This window comes from Meles meles, chromosome 2 (assembly GCF_922984935.1).
Source record: "Meles meles chromosome 2, mMelMel3.1 paternal haplotype, whole genome shotgun sequence".
In the NCBI taxonomy this organism is placed as follows: Eukaryota; Metazoa; Chordata; class Mammalia; order Carnivora; family Mustelidae; genus Meles; species Meles meles.
The window spans coordinates 196800014-196817927 of NC_060067.1; the positions used below are offsets into that span (position 1 = coordinate 196800014).

The 17914-nt window shown below is 39.6% G+C and overlaps 1 protein-coding gene across 4 annotated transcripts in view; it reads right to left on the reverse strand.

Moving 5' to 3' along the window:
* TENM3 (teneurin transmembrane protein 3) overlaps positions 1-17914 on the reverse strand; it is a 598389-nt gene that overhangs the window by 45685 nt on the left and 534790 nt on the right. For 3 of the 4 annotated variants that reach the window (XM_045997095.1, XM_045997093.1, XM_045997092.1), the window contains 7 exons: positions 14147-14363; positions 13007-13126; positions 12395-12656; positions 6982-7249; positions 5551-5694; positions 1054-1303; positions 211-231 (listed from right to left, as the gene is read on the reverse strand). In XM_045997095.1, coding sequence (XP_045853051.1) covers positions 211-231; positions 1054-1303; positions 5551-5694; positions 6982-7249; positions 12395-12656; positions 13007-13126; positions 14147-14363 — 1282 coding nt within the window. The remainder of the gene's footprint in view (positions 1-210; positions 232-1053; positions 1304-5550; positions 5695-6981; positions 7250-12394; positions 12657-13006; positions 13127-14146; positions 14364-17914) is intronic. The other variant, XM_045997094.1, reaches the window with a different exon arrangement.

Here is a 17914-nt window from a genome sequence, read left to right on the forward strand (position 1 = left end):
TTAACCAACTTGAAAATAGCTTTTCAGATTACACTGCAACATGCTACATACGAATGGTTCATTTAAGCAGTTTTCATTCCTTAGATGTTCTGTGATACTGAGTTTCCTCTCTCATGATGAAAGGTTCTTAGAAAACAATGTCAGAGAGTCACATCGACATGTAAAAAGGACATTTGAAAAGACACAGGAACCTTTTAGCAAGATGCTTACCTATGTCTAAAATCTTTATTTCTTGGTGGAAGCAGATAAAAAAGGTGGGGGGAAAAAAGCACAGTTAGAAAAAGTTTCTAAAATATAATGAGTTGCATACTGAGATTTTAATTATTTGAATGGAAAATTGCCAACTTAAGCAGAAATAACACTGGAAAGGAATTTTGTAAGCCAAGGCTTATCAAATAATTTGCAGAATAGGATGATTTTAATAATCACACTTAAATGAACAAGTCAAAGCAACGATTTGTAACTTTAACTTTTGGCATTATGGCTAATAGGTTAACCCAACTTGAAGATCCAATATTCTAATGGGAAGTTATAGTCTTAATATTATGTCTTGATACTGTAGGAAAATATTCTATCTCTTAATTTCAACCCACGTGACATTCTATATCAAGAAGTTATTCTAAAGAACTAAAGGGGTTTAAAAGTCATAGTTCTCTCCTATTGGAGCAAAGAAAATGCCCTGAAATCAGTAAGACATTTTCTATGTTGGGTGACTTTATACTCCTTTATACATTTATGGCATAGAATATACGTGTTGTGCTTTTCCTGACTTTAACCAAGAATCTGACTTCTTTTCAGAAGAATTTTAAACATTGGGAAGGTATACTTAAATAAATAAATTGGTCCATTAGACTAAACACTTTTTCTTATAACGGCATGCTCAGCTTTGGTAACAATCCTAAGTTAAGGGGGTGCCTGTCTGGCTCAGTTGGAGGACCACACAAGTCTTGATCTCTGGGTTGTAAGTTCGAGCCCCATGCTGGGTGCAGAGATTACTTAAAAATAAAATCTTAAAAAAAAACAAAACCAAAAACAAATTAAGGAAAGACATACCTTAGTTCTAAAACACTTGTTACATTTCCAGAAGGGAATATTCGCCGAACATAGTTGAAATCCCCTACATACAGGCTGCCATCGATCCCGCAAGCTAATGCAACTGGGGCTAACAATTTATTACCATCAGCCTGACCATTGCAACTTGGGCACGAGATGCTGCGCCTTCGGCCATTTCCCATGATGCTACTGACAACCGGAGGCTGCTGGGAGATGAACTGGTTTTCCCCATTGCCCTTGTACAGTATGCCTAGAAGACACAAAATGCACTTTTCTTGTAATACAAAGTAGACAGATGAAAAGTAAACATGCTCACTGTAGGTGTAATTATAATTCAGTGCTTTGTGGATATAGACTGGGAACACTTACTTCAAGTTCTCTCGGAAAGAACAAGAACTCTATTTATTTAACCCGGTGTAAAATATCATTTGGCAAAATACAAAGGATATATATGAAAAATGCTGTCTGTTATGCATGTAAGGGGAGGCTGGTGAAAGAAACAAGGGACTCGTCAGCAAAATTAAAAGCCCAAATTGTCGACATCGGTGGTTCTCAAACTTGGCTACACGGTGGGACAGACTGGGTCTGTTCCACTGACGCTTGGATCTCATCCTAGGAATTCCTGATTTAATTGGTCTGGGGGCAGACTTTTAGGAAAACATTCCAGATAGGGCGCCTGGATGGCTTAGGCAGTTGGGTGTCTTCCTTTGGCTGAGGTCATGATCTCAGGGTCCTGGGATCAAGCTCCATGTCAGGCTCCCTGCTCAGTGAGGAGTCTGCTGCTCCTGCTTCCTCTGCCCCGCCCCACTTGTGTGTGCGCGCTCTCTCTCTCTCTCTGCGAGAGAGAGCAAATAAATAAATAAACGAAAAAAATTTTTTTAAAGATTTTATTTATTTGACAGAGAGAGCAAGAGAGCACAAGCAAGGAGAACAGCAGAGGGAGAGGGAGAAGCAGGTTCCCGCTGAGTAGGGAGCCTGATATAGGGCTGGATCCCAGGACCCAGGGAACCTGACCTGAGCTGAAGGCAGACGCCCAACAGTCTGAGCAACCCAGGTGCCCCAATAAATAAAATCTTTAAAAAAAAAAAAACACCCCAAACCTCCAGATGACCCTAATGTGCAACCAAATTTGAGAACCATTCTACATGTTCTTCAGGGAATAGTAAGTTCTCCAATTGCTTAATGATGTTATACTATTATGTATTAATCCAACCAATAAAAATGTGCACCAGCAATATGAATTTCTTCCTTCTGAGTCTATCGCTGATTTTGAAAATGTTAAAATTACTTTATAGAAAATAAATTTAGACAGTAAGTGTCAAACCCCCTATATACTAGAAGAAGAAGAACATTCTTCTTGGTTCTCTGACACGAAGATGCATACACACACAGTTATTCAAAATTCCAAACATAGCAGAGCTGTTATGGTAGGGCAACTTATTATTTAAGGAGAATTCTGCTTTTCGGCATGCAAGTGCCAATCCTATTTAAGAAACAATGTCAGTTTGTGCCATTAGGGTCCTCAATGAAAATCTGAGAAAAAAAAATCCCAGAAGAATATTAAATATTTTCATAGTTAGAAACTGGATTTGAGTGTGATTCTAATTTTATTCACTCGCCATTATTATCTAGAGAGCAGATCAATGGTTTCATCCTGGCCTGAGGTGCCCTGGATGGTCAGCTGTCACTGTTCCATACATATTTCATGACACTTTGCAGAGGGCTATTATCTGTATAAACCGTCTGCTGCTTGGACTTTGGAGTTGTACGTATTATATATTTATTGAATGTTCTCTATTTCAAAGCAGTTCTTCAAGCCAATGCTTATACTTTTTAGCAGCCACACAGTTAAAAGAATCAATCCATGAAAGTACAAACAGGAAACTCAAGAATGCGTTTTTTTTCCTCCCACTTTGGGCTAATTTTAAAATGAAGAAGAGATCAGAATGATTATGTTCCTCTTATAGCTCAGCACATTTTTAGGTGGATTCTATGATTACTTTGAAATGCTTTTTGAGTGATGTAATAATCACAGAAAATTTACATAAAGAAGCCAAAGAAGATCAAATTTAAGGAAAAATAAGCCAAATAAGGCTGGATCGTAACATGTGAAAAGCCTTTTGCCTTGAATCTTCAAAGAATACATTAATGATACCTAAGATCCTTCTTTCTGTGATTATGTTATTTGACAATTATGGAACTCTATTTTCCTGGAAGGGCCAGGTCTGTAAGTTTCATGTGAAGAATGCCATAAGCCAGCCCACTGTTCTGCTCAGCCTGATTTATTCAGTCATTATTTTAAACAATTGGTCCTTCGTGATTCTCCTCTATTATGACGGAAGACAAAGACGAACGTTAGAATATTTACTTCCACGTTCCAGGCCTGCAAACACCTGTCACTGTCTCCATTTCGGCCTTCTCTTTGTCTTTAATACATTTCATAGCTCATCCCCCTTGTCACGATTACAAATCACTTTGTTTATTCAATTAGACACATGTCACTTTGAGAAGCCCCTCCTTGTCAAACGGTTCTTGGATAAAATTTGAAATCATAAGCAGTTTACCCCCTGAATTAGGTTACCTCACATTTTAAAACAACATATATTTTATAATTTATAGCACTTTGTGGAGGACAGAATTTGGGGTAGCCTAGCTTCTACAGCTGACCTGATATTTTAATAAAAGCAAATTATATTATTTTGGTAGAGGATGTGTGTGTGTGAGAGAGAGAGAGAGAGGGAGAGAGAATCTATAAATTTCTCAAATCCACCTGAATTCTGTTACTGTATCGTAACAGTGTAATTCACCACTGTTACAATGTGGGTTTACGGCATGGGTTTTCTGGAGCTCTCTGCCTGTTGACCCCCTACCAGCTCATAATCTCTTGGTGAAATCCTGGGGCTCTGAACTTGACCCTATATGCTCACGATAACTAAAATGTTTCTAGAGAGGTTCCCCTGGTTTGGTTTATAAAGAACTTCTGAAGGAATCTAGCAATATGTCAAATTGTGTGAAATATCATTCCCCATCATTTAATCAGGAGCAGCCAGGGGCACATTGGGCACGTGGCTTTGCATTTTGAAAGCCTGTGACTGTGCCTGGTGTTCCCAACATGACAGACGGAAATAGCACGGCTTCAGACCCCGCTGATGATTAGGGATAACATATGGAGCGTCCTTCTTGGTTAGGAGTCTCGCTTTTCCCAAGTGTGGCTCTAACTATGGGCTCTGCTCTCAACCTTCTGGCACACTCACTGAATGGCAACCCGATGTTCAGAATACAGCTGGACTGGGGGAAGAGCTCAGCCCTGCTGTAAGGTAGGAAATGGGTGGAGGGTTCTTCTCTATCGATTTGCTCAGTACTATTCTCCAGCACTGGCCTGGACACCACGGTACATTCATTACGTTTGGAAATTGAAAATGCACCCTCTCCAGCTCTGACAACAAAATTTATTTTTTTAAATAAAAAGAACAGATATCAAAGTAACATTAATCTGAAAAAGTGACCAACACTCATAAACATTTAGTTCTACTACGTGCTCAATTCAAAATTCCGAACCTTCCAAAAACCTTTGCGAAGTCAAAGCTAGAGAATTTGCCACGCCTGGGAAATCTCCTTTTGGAAAGGGATATTTGGCAAGGGAGGGTAGAGAGGTACTAGCAGGATATGGTTTAGGATGGGGGCTAGAGGAAGTCACCTTAAGGTTCTGCTTTTCTAGAAAAGTACTTAGGTGTAGGCGGCATGAGGGCAAAATGTCAGAACCACAGTGAGGACAACAAAGTTTGTTTAATATAAATAACATTCTTTATGAGATTACGCCGGTCAAGTTTTGTAAAATAATTTGTATCTTCTGTGATATATGAAATATGTGTTGTCAGAGGATATTCCTTTAGAGTGTAAGGTTTACTATGAGTAATCCCTCTCAATCCTTGCTTTCTTCTCAGATTATTCCTTTATTTTTCCTAATAATTACAAAGTAAGAGCATATGGAACCCAATCTGAGCAGGAGAACAATTTTTTTCTCACATATAATTTAAGAAGAACTGAAAAAAGTCTACCTGGTCAGAATAGGCTAATTACTTAAGGGTTAAGATCTATCAGAAATATTTTGGTAAAGTCACATGGATTTTTTTTCTTTACTTTAAAAAAAGTCCCCCTCCCTCCATGTTTGGTAAACCTTCCTAAAGCACTCTCAATCAACTCTGGGCTTACTATAGACACCCCTGGGTGAATCTGTGTGAAGACCACCACGTAGAGTACTTTCAGGGCAGCACCAAAGTCATTTAAATTCAAGCGGGAGAGCTACTTTGGTGATGAATTTATGACGGATTCAAAGTTCACATGAAGAAGATTAGGTTGTTCCCACCTCAGACTTGTAGAATCTTGAAAAATCTATCTTTATTTTTTCTACTAATTCTAATCCTACAGCATGCAGAAGACAAAATGTTGCCACAATCTATTCAAGGCAAGTGATATTAACTACAAACAAGAGCTCACCATTCTGAACGTCCAACACATGATGTTTATCTAATGTCCAACCACCCATGTTGGAAGCGTCTAATTCATAGCCTTGCAAAATGGCGGTCCTCTTTTCCCACAGAGTCAGGTCCAGACATGACTCGTATTCGTATCCAACCGACACTGGGATCAAGACAAAGCACAGTACATCTTCTCAACTACAGGCAGAAATGCATTTTATTATTTTGATAAAACTGCTTTTTTCCACAGTTGTGTTTTAAGACTCTATTTCCACTCATTTATGTGTGGAGATTATTTTTATATGAAAAGATCTGACCACATAAAAGGTGTTTTTCTAAGAAACTACCTTCAAATATTATTTTTCTATTGATTTGATCGGAAACTAGTATTTTTTTCCCCTCACACCATGTCTTTCCCAAGGGGTCACAGCACAACATGAAGACCAGACTGGGCACCTGGTTAAGTAATTAGATCTGATAAATCAGCCCCAGGTGGCGATCAGATGATAACAACTAAAAATTATATTTGCTATCTGAGTAATTAGAGCTGTTTTGTTTCCAAGAGTATTAAAAGTTGGGCAAAATGTTTATGACAAGTCAGGTTCAATACAGCAGAGAAGATAGTATGATCATGACGACATATTCCCATGTTACTACCAGGACTGAACGATAACGCTAGCAGTAAATTACTTTGAACAGGTCACCAATAAAAAGCTTCAGAGTTATTATGAAACATGGGTTTTGAGATTTAGAACAAAGTGGAAGGAGAAGCAGCAATTATCTGATTGATAGGAACTAAGTCGAACCCAAGTTATACATTAATTTCAGAATAAAATATCTAGAATATTCTCTGGTAAAAACTAATAGAACAAAAAGCATCCATTAGTTTTTGCTGGTCTCAACCTGAGCAGGAAGCTAGACCATATATATTTCAACACGCCAATCTCTGATCATGTTGTCCCATCATTCAGTAAACAATGGGTTTTTAAGAACGTCATTCTACCAAATTGATTCCTAGTTAAAAGAGCTGAAATATTTGGGCACAAATACTGTCTGTATCCTTTTGAATATCATTATGTGTTGAATCAACACTATTAGATACAGAAAACATTTAAAAAAGGGTAAAGAAAGCTAAGGAGATAAGGTTAGAAAAAAACAAAAGGTGAAAAAAGGAAGGAGGGACAGTAAGGAAAAATTGGAATCTCATTCAGAACATTTTCGAAGATAGAATTTCAGCCAGAAAAGAAGGGATATTTTCTCCTCATCACAGGGAATACATTCCCTTTTCCCATGGCAGGTCTCCACCAACCAGCTTATAATTCTCCAAGGTCGATCTTACTGTCTTCCTATCTGTTTATCCATTGACTTCCATGGGTGACAGTCGACTTCATGGGAGTTCTGACTTCAAGACAATTTTTTTTGACGCAGAATAGATCGATGTGGAACTTACCAACAGCTTCCGACAGACCATAGACCTTCTGGTTATAGGCGTCTGTTTTATCCCATATAAAAGTATAGGCCAGGTTTGGCGAGGCGGGAAACCACTTCTGAAAGAGTCTCCCTACCACAGCCACCATAAGGTGAACCTTCATTAAATTAAACGGTATGACGGACTGGGTCATGGTGATCTTGAGAACTGACTTATATCCCGCCGCTCTGGAGCTCAAGTAGGAAAGTTTCAAATCTGTTCCTGGAATGGTCGTTTCTTCATGGAGCACCTAGGTTTGCATAAAGTAGAAGCTTCAGACTTGGGTCACAGGTGAATCATTAGCTAACATAGATTTAAAGGAAATGAGCCCAGCAACTGAAATGGGACACCAAAGACACATCTGAGCTGTTACTTTATTCCATAATTAAAAATAACTCTGCTGCCAGCTCAGTTTTTCTCCTCCTCAAAGCTTCTTGTCACTCACTCGGAGTTCATCACACCTCAAGTGCTACTCCTCATACAGGACACAGAGCTGACACGCACGGACGTATTAGCTCAGAGTCACGGCAGATTCTCACTAACCCATCGTTCACCCCTGTCATCCTGGAGAATTCGAGCAGACATTTGTAAGATGGTTAGCCCAGAGCAGGGATGTGGTCTGGGCCAAAGTTCTGGCCTACGCCAGCTGGCTCATTTAGGGATTAAACCTGCGTCTGTGGCCTTGGCAGCTGAATGGTCACAGCCTAGAAAGACAGGAGTGGGAACAGAAAAGACCAATTCCATTGGGTTAAATTGTAGTGAATTCCATACCCACGCTGAAAGGTGATATGACAGCCGCATATTCTCATAATTAGTTAAATGCTGAGCGCGGACTCACTGCTGGTTTTTGATACGATGGTGGATGGACTAAGAGGTCAGAGCTGCATAAATTCTCCCGGAGAGAACAACTAATGAGTTATTGAACACACACAAGACCCTCAATGTATACTTCTTGAATTGAAACTCGACTGTGAAAAGTTAAAATAATCCCTGCCTAAGAATGCTCTCCTTTTTAGATTTTAAAAGATCATACTCTTAACCCCACAATTGACCCATCACTGCGACTGGCTCATTGAACGTCAACAAATTGGTATCGACCTATGCCAAAGCATTTTAGAAATGTTTAATTATTTTGAAAATTTTAATTATTTTGAAAATGTATTTGTGTAGCGTATAACGTCTTTCCCAACAGTGTAGATGCTAATGACCGCTGCTAAGCTCCTATTTGGCTAACAATGGTAGGTCTTCAGAGGTTTCCTACACTATGGATCTTGCAAAGCACAAGGCTGTCTAGGCTCAAGACTCTGCACCAAGAAGTCACCGATCTGTCCACCAAGAATTAAATAACATTCTTCAAGACTTCCCCATATTGGCTGACCAAGATTCATTATTCAGACTGTTAGAAAAATCTTAGCATAGCGATGTAGTGGTCAGTAGAATTCAGCTCCTCTTGCAAAGAACAGTTGGGATTGATGGGTTATTTGTCGTCTCCAAATTGCAATGACTATCGTCAGGCCCAGGATAGTGAGGTTGTAGTGGTCAGTCTGCACCAGAGAATGGGCTGAGCAAACCACCACTGTGGCCGGGGACCAGCGCTGGTGTCAAGAGTGGCGGAAGGCAGTCCCATGGATGAAGAAGGCATCGCTCTGCTCATAGCACCTGCTCACAACCGTGGGGTTTTCCTTATGGAACATGCGCACTGACATCAACCACAGAGACTCTGAAGCCAAATAGTTTACGGCCGTACGGAAACTTTCTAGAGCCGTTAGACTCACAGAGAACATTACATTTAAGATTGACAGCACTTTGGTGCGGCTGTAGGCTACAGAGTGAATAATGTAAATGGAACTCATTGTTCTTCCATCATTGGGGTGAAATATCAGTGGGTTGGCTTGAAAAATGGATTCCGTGACTCTTGAAATGGCTCTGAAAATGTAAGTGATTGAACCCTAAGGCATATAATTTATTTCCTCTTAATTTATTTTCAAAATACTTTCTCATAAATCTGATAGGTTTTCTATATGTAAGGCAGTCTTTCATTAACTGAATAGGTACTTCCTGTGATCTGGTAGGACCTGCTTCTCTAATTCGAAATATCATATGTTATCCCTGATTTTAATAACGGATTATTATCTTTGTCATCATTAAGCTACTTCCATGGAACAAATATCTGTAATTTAGTTCATTAAAACATGTGTTTCTCCTATGTAATTTAACTTGACCGTGTTATTTTGCATTAGTGGGAAAAGTACAGCCAGCCAGGGAGGAAAAATAAACATCAAGCCTATTTTTGCCAGCTGTGTGATCTGTAAGCCCCATTCTTCACCCCATTAAATATTCAGTTAGACACTATAATTAAAATAAAAAGGTAATAAAATATGAGACTTATTTTCTTTACTTTTGTTAGTTTTGTTTTGTTTTATAGTAAATTAATAAATATTTTATCTTATAATAAATAAAGTTACATATCCGGCCTTAAAAAAAAAAAGAAACTATATCTTGTCAATTCTACCTTCCAAATCTCAGTCTAATCTGTTCCCTCTTCTCCACTTCCACCACCATTGTGAGTGTTGGGCCCTCCCCATCTCGGTGCCAGATATGTACAGAAATACAGTGAGGAGTAGTCGGCTCACTGCTTTCTCTGTCTTCTTCTATCAATTACACATTTTGCCTCTTCAGTTAGCTTTAGAGAAATCCAGAAAAGGGGCCATGGGCCCCCTGGTTCCATATTGCGTAAAGAATTCAGTACCATTGTGTGGTATTTTGGGGCCACTCATAATCTAGCCTTAACCTGTCTCTTATATGCCCTATACTTAAGTAGCTCACCAGTTTTAATACGCTATCATTTGTTTTTACCACTGTGCGGTTGCTCTCACATTGTCTTCAATCTGGAATATCCTTTCCCCACTCTGAAGGCCAAGCTCCTCTGGGATGCTCTTTTTGGCTTCCTTAGGAATAGACCTCTCTTTTGAACATGCAGAGCTCTTCCTTCAAATCTGGATCACATTTAGAATGGTGGGAATCCATGTCTTTATTATTCTCTTTATCCTAGCAGAGTACCTCATACATGCTAGGCTCTTAGTAAATTTCTACTAAATGTCTGCAGACATTTGGTGGAATGGGGGAAAAAACCCCAACAAACCCTTCATGCATTCCTGGAACTGTTGACTATTTGAAACCTGTTTCAATGACTCAGTTTGCTAAAAATCTGCCACCTACAGACAGAGCCTTGAGGTTAAATCTATTTAAGGAGTGGCTAAGAAGTTCGGAGCTACTGCAAGATGGCCCCTGGGGAGGAAGTACTACATTGCACAAGGTTATAATGAATTTCCAAAAGCTTTGGCTCAAAGCTGGCTTGACTGTTACGCAGTAAATCATTGAGGTATCTCTTCCGCATTATATTCGCCTGTGAGAGTTCTTAACCTGTTATCCAAGACCTTCTTGGCTCATCTTCTCTGCTCTCTATCTGCACTCCTTTCCTAGGGGATCTCCTCCTATGCTTTCTATTTTTCTGTGTCACTAATGACCCTCAAGTTTACATTTTACTCCCAACCTCTGCCCTGGGCTCCGTTAGCACACATTCACTTCTTACCCCTTCGGCCCCAACTCCCTTTGTCCAATCCATCATCAGTTCTCCAGTTACTGAGACGGTCTCCTACCTGGTCTCCTTGTTTCTCCTTTGCCCCATATAGAATATTCTTAGTGTAGCAACTACAGTGTCCTTTTAAGAAGGAAAGCAGTAGAGGCGCCTGGGTGGCTCAGTTGGTTAAGGGTCTGATTCTTGGTTTTGGCTCAAGTCATGATTTTGTGGTTGTGGGATCGAGCCTCGCATTGGGCTCCATACTCAGTGAGGAGTATCGGCTTGAGATTCTCTCCCTCTCTTCTGCCCCGTGGCCCCTCCATCCTGCATGTGCATGCCCTCTCTCTCTCTCAAATAAATAAATAAAATCTTAAAAAAAAAAGGTGGCCAGGGTTTTCAGTGATTGGTGGTTTGTGTGTCACCCGTTCCCTCAAGCCACACCCGCCAGCCTCTGTGCCATTCTGTGAACAAGCCAAGCATGGCCTTTGCTCGGAGCTTCTGCACTTGCTCCCAGTGCTAACTGCGATATCCTTCTATTTTGGGATTTATTCTTTCATTTTCTTAATCTTTCTGTTGAAACATCAACTTATCAAAGAGGCCTTCCTGGACCACACTTTGCAAAATTGTACCTCCATCAGCTGACCGTGTTTTATCTTTGAAAAGTAAGTCGTATTCACAAGCCGACATACATTTGTACATTTGTTGTCTCTCTTCGCATTAGATCCAAAGCTCCTTGAGACCAAGGAGCTTTGGTCTGATCGGCTTACTGCTTCGCTCCATTCTAACAACGCCTGGTGTCAAATAAATATTTGAAGAGCGAATGGAACAAAGCTGATCTGTGCTGCTGTATTTTTAGAGCCGGCATATTTCTGGGGTGTCTGGGTGGCTCAGTTGGTGACGCAATCAACTTGATTTCGGCTCACGTCATGGTCTCGGGGTGGTGCAATGGAGCCCTGTGTCCAGCTCCGTGCTCACGCCCCTCCCCCCTGCTCAGCGTGTCTCTCTCACAGATAAATCTTTTTAAAAAATAAAGACTACATAGTTTTACTTAGCCATTTATGAATAAAGTCCAGTATTCTTGTACCTAATGCCCTATCTTTAAGACCTCAAGATTTTTCTAATTGGACAGAAAGAGGAAGGAAGACAATCTCCAGATATTTCAGAAGATAAAAGGAATAGTGAAAGTCTGGTTATTTTTAGAAAAGTTATATAGTTTTTCCCCCCTGAGGAGAACAGGCTTTATCATAAATTGTTAGAACGTAAGACTTAATACCAAGTGTTTTCAGATAAAAATGTCTTGAGAAAATTAATGAACATTCGCTGCTAAAAATCATCTTTTCTGAACACTTTTTTAACTTATAATTATAATTAAACAGTAAGTCATTGAGAGTAATGACCACGTATAACGGCACTCGTTACCACGTCAGTCAGGACATAAGGAGCATATTGGTATCAAAACCTTTTTCCAGTGAACGAGTGCATGAACGAAGATGTTATTAGCTGTTGAATTTACGCTGTTAGCTACAACTAAATAAATATATACAGACATAGTATAGCCTGAACAAAAAAGTATTTTGAATACATTTTTAAGAAATAACTAGATATCCTACTATAGTATTAACTATTCATGCACGCGTACACCCACACACACCCCCCCACACACAAACACACCCCTACATGCCCTACATTCTATGTTTCAGTCTGTGGAATGATTTAGGATAGTGCTGGAATTCTGTATTCTTTTTAAAGATTCTTTGGAAACCACATGATCTGAAAACAGTTTCCTTAAAAGTACTGCCTGCTAGAACATTCTACCTGTGTTTCGGGAATAATGGGGCTGTCTTCAGGAGAAGATCTGAAAAACGTAGATAAAGGAGAAGACACGATGATGGGATTTGGCCTCACAAATCCACTCAGATCACAGCTGGGAATGTCATTCTCTTCCTTCTTCATGACCAGGGTATCCATCACATAAAAGACATTCCATGGAATCCACACGGTATGATACTGAGTGAGGAATGGGGAGCGTTCAAAGACCAAAGTCAGAGAGGCCCCACCATTTGCCACCAAATCAAACCTAAGAAAAAACAAGATGACTTGATCAATTATCTGATCCCATACTGCTTCCGCTTTACAAAGAAAACCAACTTTTCTCCCAACCTATATAGGACAGAGTTGCAAATCTACAGGAATATTAAAGTGACTATTCGAGGAACAACCCAGATGCCTTTTACTAAGATTTACCAATTTATTAACATCTTTCCAAATTTGCTTTATCACTTGATCTTAGCCAAAAGGCCGAGAAGTGATCAAAATTGCTTTATCTGTCCACGGAAAATAAAACAGACTGGGAGATATAAGAATGCCCAGTTTTTATACTGAAAATGTTTCAAACAGAGGGAGTGCAGTGGGACTAACGTAACTCACATTCCATCCTGGCGGGTAATAGTGTATCCATATTCTGGGTAATGGAAGAACGAGACATTCACTCCAATAAGCGGAGTTCCATCAGCAGTTAGTACTTGGCCCCTGATGACGGATGCAAGGCTGTGGGAAAAGCAGAAGAATTAAAACGAACATTCGTCTTCTTGGGCCCGCGTTATCATGATTTAGAGATAATTCAACCTAAGCATAAAATAACACGGTCACACACACTTGTTATTCACAAAAACCAGACCTGAAGGAGTCCCAAGACAATGCCCCCTTTTAATTCAGCACAATTCACAGTCTCTAAATGCCTGGTGTTTACCCGGGGTTTTAATTTGTTGCAATCTGGGTTTTGGAGAGTTATCAAGACCCGTAATTTAGAGATGGATTTTTTAAAATTATAAAATGCGCTTTTTCATAAGTCATATATCTGGCGCTTACATGAAGAAAAGTATACCTTCCAATTAATTCCAAGGCAATCCGTAAATCTGCAGGGACCAAGAAGTATAAGATTTAAAGGGGCAATAAGGCACATTTGTGCAACAACTTTTAATCAACTGCTGGGTCTAACTGCATTAATGCTGTTAAATTACGGCAGATCCAGGAGTTCTAGTGTAAATCATCTTCTTTTACTCAGCGAGACACAAGACACCTGCTTTCACTTACTGGTTTATTTTCAGGTCATTACTGCTCTGTAAAGCACCAGTCAAACAGCTTATGCAATCTTATTGCCATGCCGTTAGCGGTTCCATTACATTAATTCATAATTTATATTATTTAGCGAGCTCAGCTAAAAAAAAAAAAAAAAGCTCACTTCTGTTTTGCCTTTTGGGGTCTTTTCACTGCTTCTCTTGAAACATTTCCAACTGTGCTAACAAAATCAACTAGTTAAATGAAAATTTATTGACTCCTTAATGGGATGTCCTGTTACCGCTCAGGTACTGAAATCGACAAAGTACGTGAACTGTGTCAAAAACGCCCGAGATGCAAAGTTTGCTGAGGAATTTGCCGAAAGAGGAAAAACTGCGTTGAAAGGGAAAGCTCGCTCGTCAAATTCACAGTCCTCAGCATTTCGTCTAACGTGCACGGAACTACTGGTGACATGGTTACAGATGGACGTGAAGGAGAAAAGGCATTAACCTCTTATTGAAAGGGCTCTCTCCGGGTATGACGTGGGTGCTATCAGACCCTATAAGAAAACTGATTCGGTCGTAGAAGGACTTGGCCGCTTGCTGCGAGGGGGACTGCAAGCTCTGGCTGATGACGTCCTGAGGGTCAGGCAGTCCGCGGCAGTAAGGCTGGTTTTGGCAGGAGCTTTGTAAGCAGCAGTCGGGGTCCATACAGTCAACGAGCCCATCTGCGGAGAGAAGTGCAAGCCGGTCAGAGAATTCCTCTTGGTACGCGTTTTGTTCGTTGGTTTGTTTTCTTTCAGATCCAGTGACTCTTCCTGGATTCTGAGAGTGATTTCTATGAGGCACGCTTTTTGGAAACAGATAAAATATTAATACAAGACTTGGCAGCCTCTTTCACGTGGAGTCAATGTTTGGATTGGAGACGACGGATTCTGAGCAAGAAATAAAAAATTGCTGATTGTAATAATCTATTAGGAGTAGGAAGGACTACAGATTTGTTTTGAGTCTAATTACGGATGCCTTCTCTATTGTAGAGAAAAATGCAGCCGGAGTTAACACAGGCAGCACCATGGGTCCGTGGTTTGGGACCTATGTAGGGTGAAGTTCTAAAATTGGGGGAAAGGTCAGGAAATGAATGTCTGTGAAGTGAAGCTAATACAATTCAAGGTACAATGGGTGAGATGAGCCAAACACTTTTCAAGAACATAGCTTTCCCCAGGAAGGTATGTTCCAGATAAAGTGAAGGCATTCCTCAAATGTTGAACAGGACCCTGAGCCCTTCATAGGACGGCCACGAAAATGGAGGTGTTACTTCAAAATGTTACAAATGTTAAGTGAGTCATTATACTGGAAATGACAAGAAGCCTACCACAAGAAAACTGACCTACAGTGCTGGTGACATGAAAAGTGCACTGGATAGAAAGAATCTGCTAGCGCCTTCTCCAGGAACATCAAAAGGAAACCACCTTCCACGGCCCATGTACGCGTTTTGTTCAAAACATATAAACCAACTCATTAGTGGACAAAAGTGTCAGGTTATAATGACTTAGTGGCATTATCCCTTAAGATCATTCTCTCACTGACCAGCTCATACATGGATTTTGATCTGCTTGGCAATGACTTTTCTCAGTATCGATTAATAAAAACATTAGTTTCTGAAGACTTTAAATCGTTCTTGAGAGACTGGACACATGGTCTTAAAATCTTCAAACCCAAGTCTCAAGCCTTAGTGTGACCTTATTATGGCAAACTCAGTTGAAAATATCTAGTTGACCTACATATTTTATTTACACAAGGGCTTTTCTAATAACTTCTATTTGGAAAAAAAAAAAAAAAAACACACACCGCACTAGCCACAAAGCTGTTTTGGCTTTAGGCCACTCTTATTAATAGAATATAAGTTTGCTGCTTTATTATCTGACAGCAAACCCAGATGCAAGAAAATAGACTAAATTGAGTTATGTTGTCCAGTCTAAAAGTAGGTCAGCAACAACACAGGTAAGGTCAGAAACAAGAGAGGAGAGGCCCTGGATCAGTGTCCTTAAGTCATTTTGCCCACCTGAAGCAGAATTGTAGTGAACACTTGTGAGTTCTCCCAAAACTCATTTCCTCTTCTTTGGGCAACAGCTGTACACTTTCATTTCCATATCCCCCCATCCCCACCGCTCGGCCTCTGTGCATTGTCCCCTTCATGTTTGGTTCAGAAGTGTCCATTTGACCCAACTTGTCTATGTGGAGTCAATTTCAGGAACCGTTTGAGATCCCTCTCTCGCCCCCAACAGTTGGAGCTGTAAGGCTGTGAGGTTGGGACTCCTGCCTCAATCCAGCTGCCCCTATAGGAGAACCTCCCAGGCAATGCAGCCATCGAAGAAGCAGAGCCAAGAGCTGGAGAGAAAACCAAGAGGTCACTGTGACATCTTTAGGGTTTTTGCAATAAGCTGAACCTGTGATCCTGGGCTTTTCAGTTGCAGAAGACAAGCCATTCTCTTCTTCCTTATACCTGTGTGGGTTTCTGTCACTTAATACCGAAAGAGACTTAGTTTATCTACCAACAACAACTAAAAATCCCTTCACTATTTCCCTTGTAGTTGAAAAATAAGCTTAATACATGAATACTTGAATTAAATTTAGGGTGCTGGACTCCTTTTACATTCATATTTTAATTTGTTACCAAAACGAGTCCAAATTTCTGACAGACAGATCTTCCTATATATTGTTTCCTTATGATAGTTACATAACTTTTATGTAGATGTCTGTTACATTTTTTAAAAAAATGTGTTAATTGGGGCACCTGGGTGGCTCAGTGGGTTAAGCCTCTGCCTTCGGCTCAGGTCATGATCTCAGAGTCCTGGGATCAAGCCCCACATCAGGCTCTGTGCTCAGTGAGGAGCCTGTTTCTTCCTCTCTCTCTGCCTGCCTCTCTGCCTACTTGTGACCTCTCTATCAAATAAATAAATAAAATATTTTAGAAAAATGTGTTAATTATTTGAAAGTGTAGTTTTATTCCTTTGATAAAAATTTAAATCATGTTTTAAGCAAATCAAATGAAACTAAGCTTTGAAATTTTATGTAAATTTATCAAAATACTACTTTCTTAGCCAAAAGGCCATGAGGATGAAAAATATCTCAATGTTTCTCCGTATTTCTGGAAAAAAGATAAAACTATGCTACAGGCTTACTTTTCACGAAGCTATAATAATGCAATACATTGTATTTTTTTCTCTCTCTCTCTCTGTCAAAGAAATAGAAATAGTTATTAAGACTAGGATTTTTAAAGTAGTAGACTATTGAACTAATGCTCCAGTATCATTTCTGGCTTCAAAAGAAACCAATTAAAAAATAAAACCCCTTCAGTAACAATCCGTGATTATATATCAAGACTATAAGGAATCTTCAATTATGTGTTTTAAGATATATTTAAGAGTTCTTACTCCATGACTTCTGAATGGGTGTGCATATGGTTGGGAGAATCATTTAACACAAATATTTTACATTCTTGCAGGTTTTCCCCTTACATTCATTCTTTAACCTAAATAGAAACTACTCACTAGAGAAAGATCTTCCAATTATTGTATTGTATTGTATTATATTTTATCTCTGTTAATCTTATAAATTAAAGGTTAGATGCCCTCGTCCTCTCCCCCCCAACCACGCCACAACTCCAGTATCTTCCTTTAGGCAATAGGTTGCCGAAGAGGAATGCTCTCATGTAGTCATTCATCTTTGTTAGTTTATAAAAAGCAAATGTACATCTGGCGTGTCGTCTGCGGGTCATAAGACTGCAAGAGATTGACACCTTCTGAACTAATCAGCTGGAAATGCATTTTTACAAGACTCTCTGCTAACATCAATCAGACAAAGAATCTCATTTTCAACAGCCAAGATGCAGGGACATACAGTTTGTTATTTTTCTGCAGAGTTTATCAGTAACTTGCCCAAGCAAGTGACGGATGGTTATGAATCTGGATCCCTATAACTTGAGAAAACATTTTTCATTCTTTGTGCTTACATAGCTAGGGCTACCTAATACAACTAACTTGATTACCCACTTGCTCAAATGTACATGGTAATAAAATTGTCTTTGTGGAAAAGCTTCCCCAAATCATTGAGATTCCTTTTAGTACCAGGGATATTCAGTTGGTTTAAATTTATATTGGTATAGACATCATATCTAATAGAATTAATCATGAAAAATCTAAAAAAAATCATAAATGCGCAAAACCTACTGAATAATAAATTCAGTGATCAGTTAAGAGCCTTTCTTTCTTTGCAATAT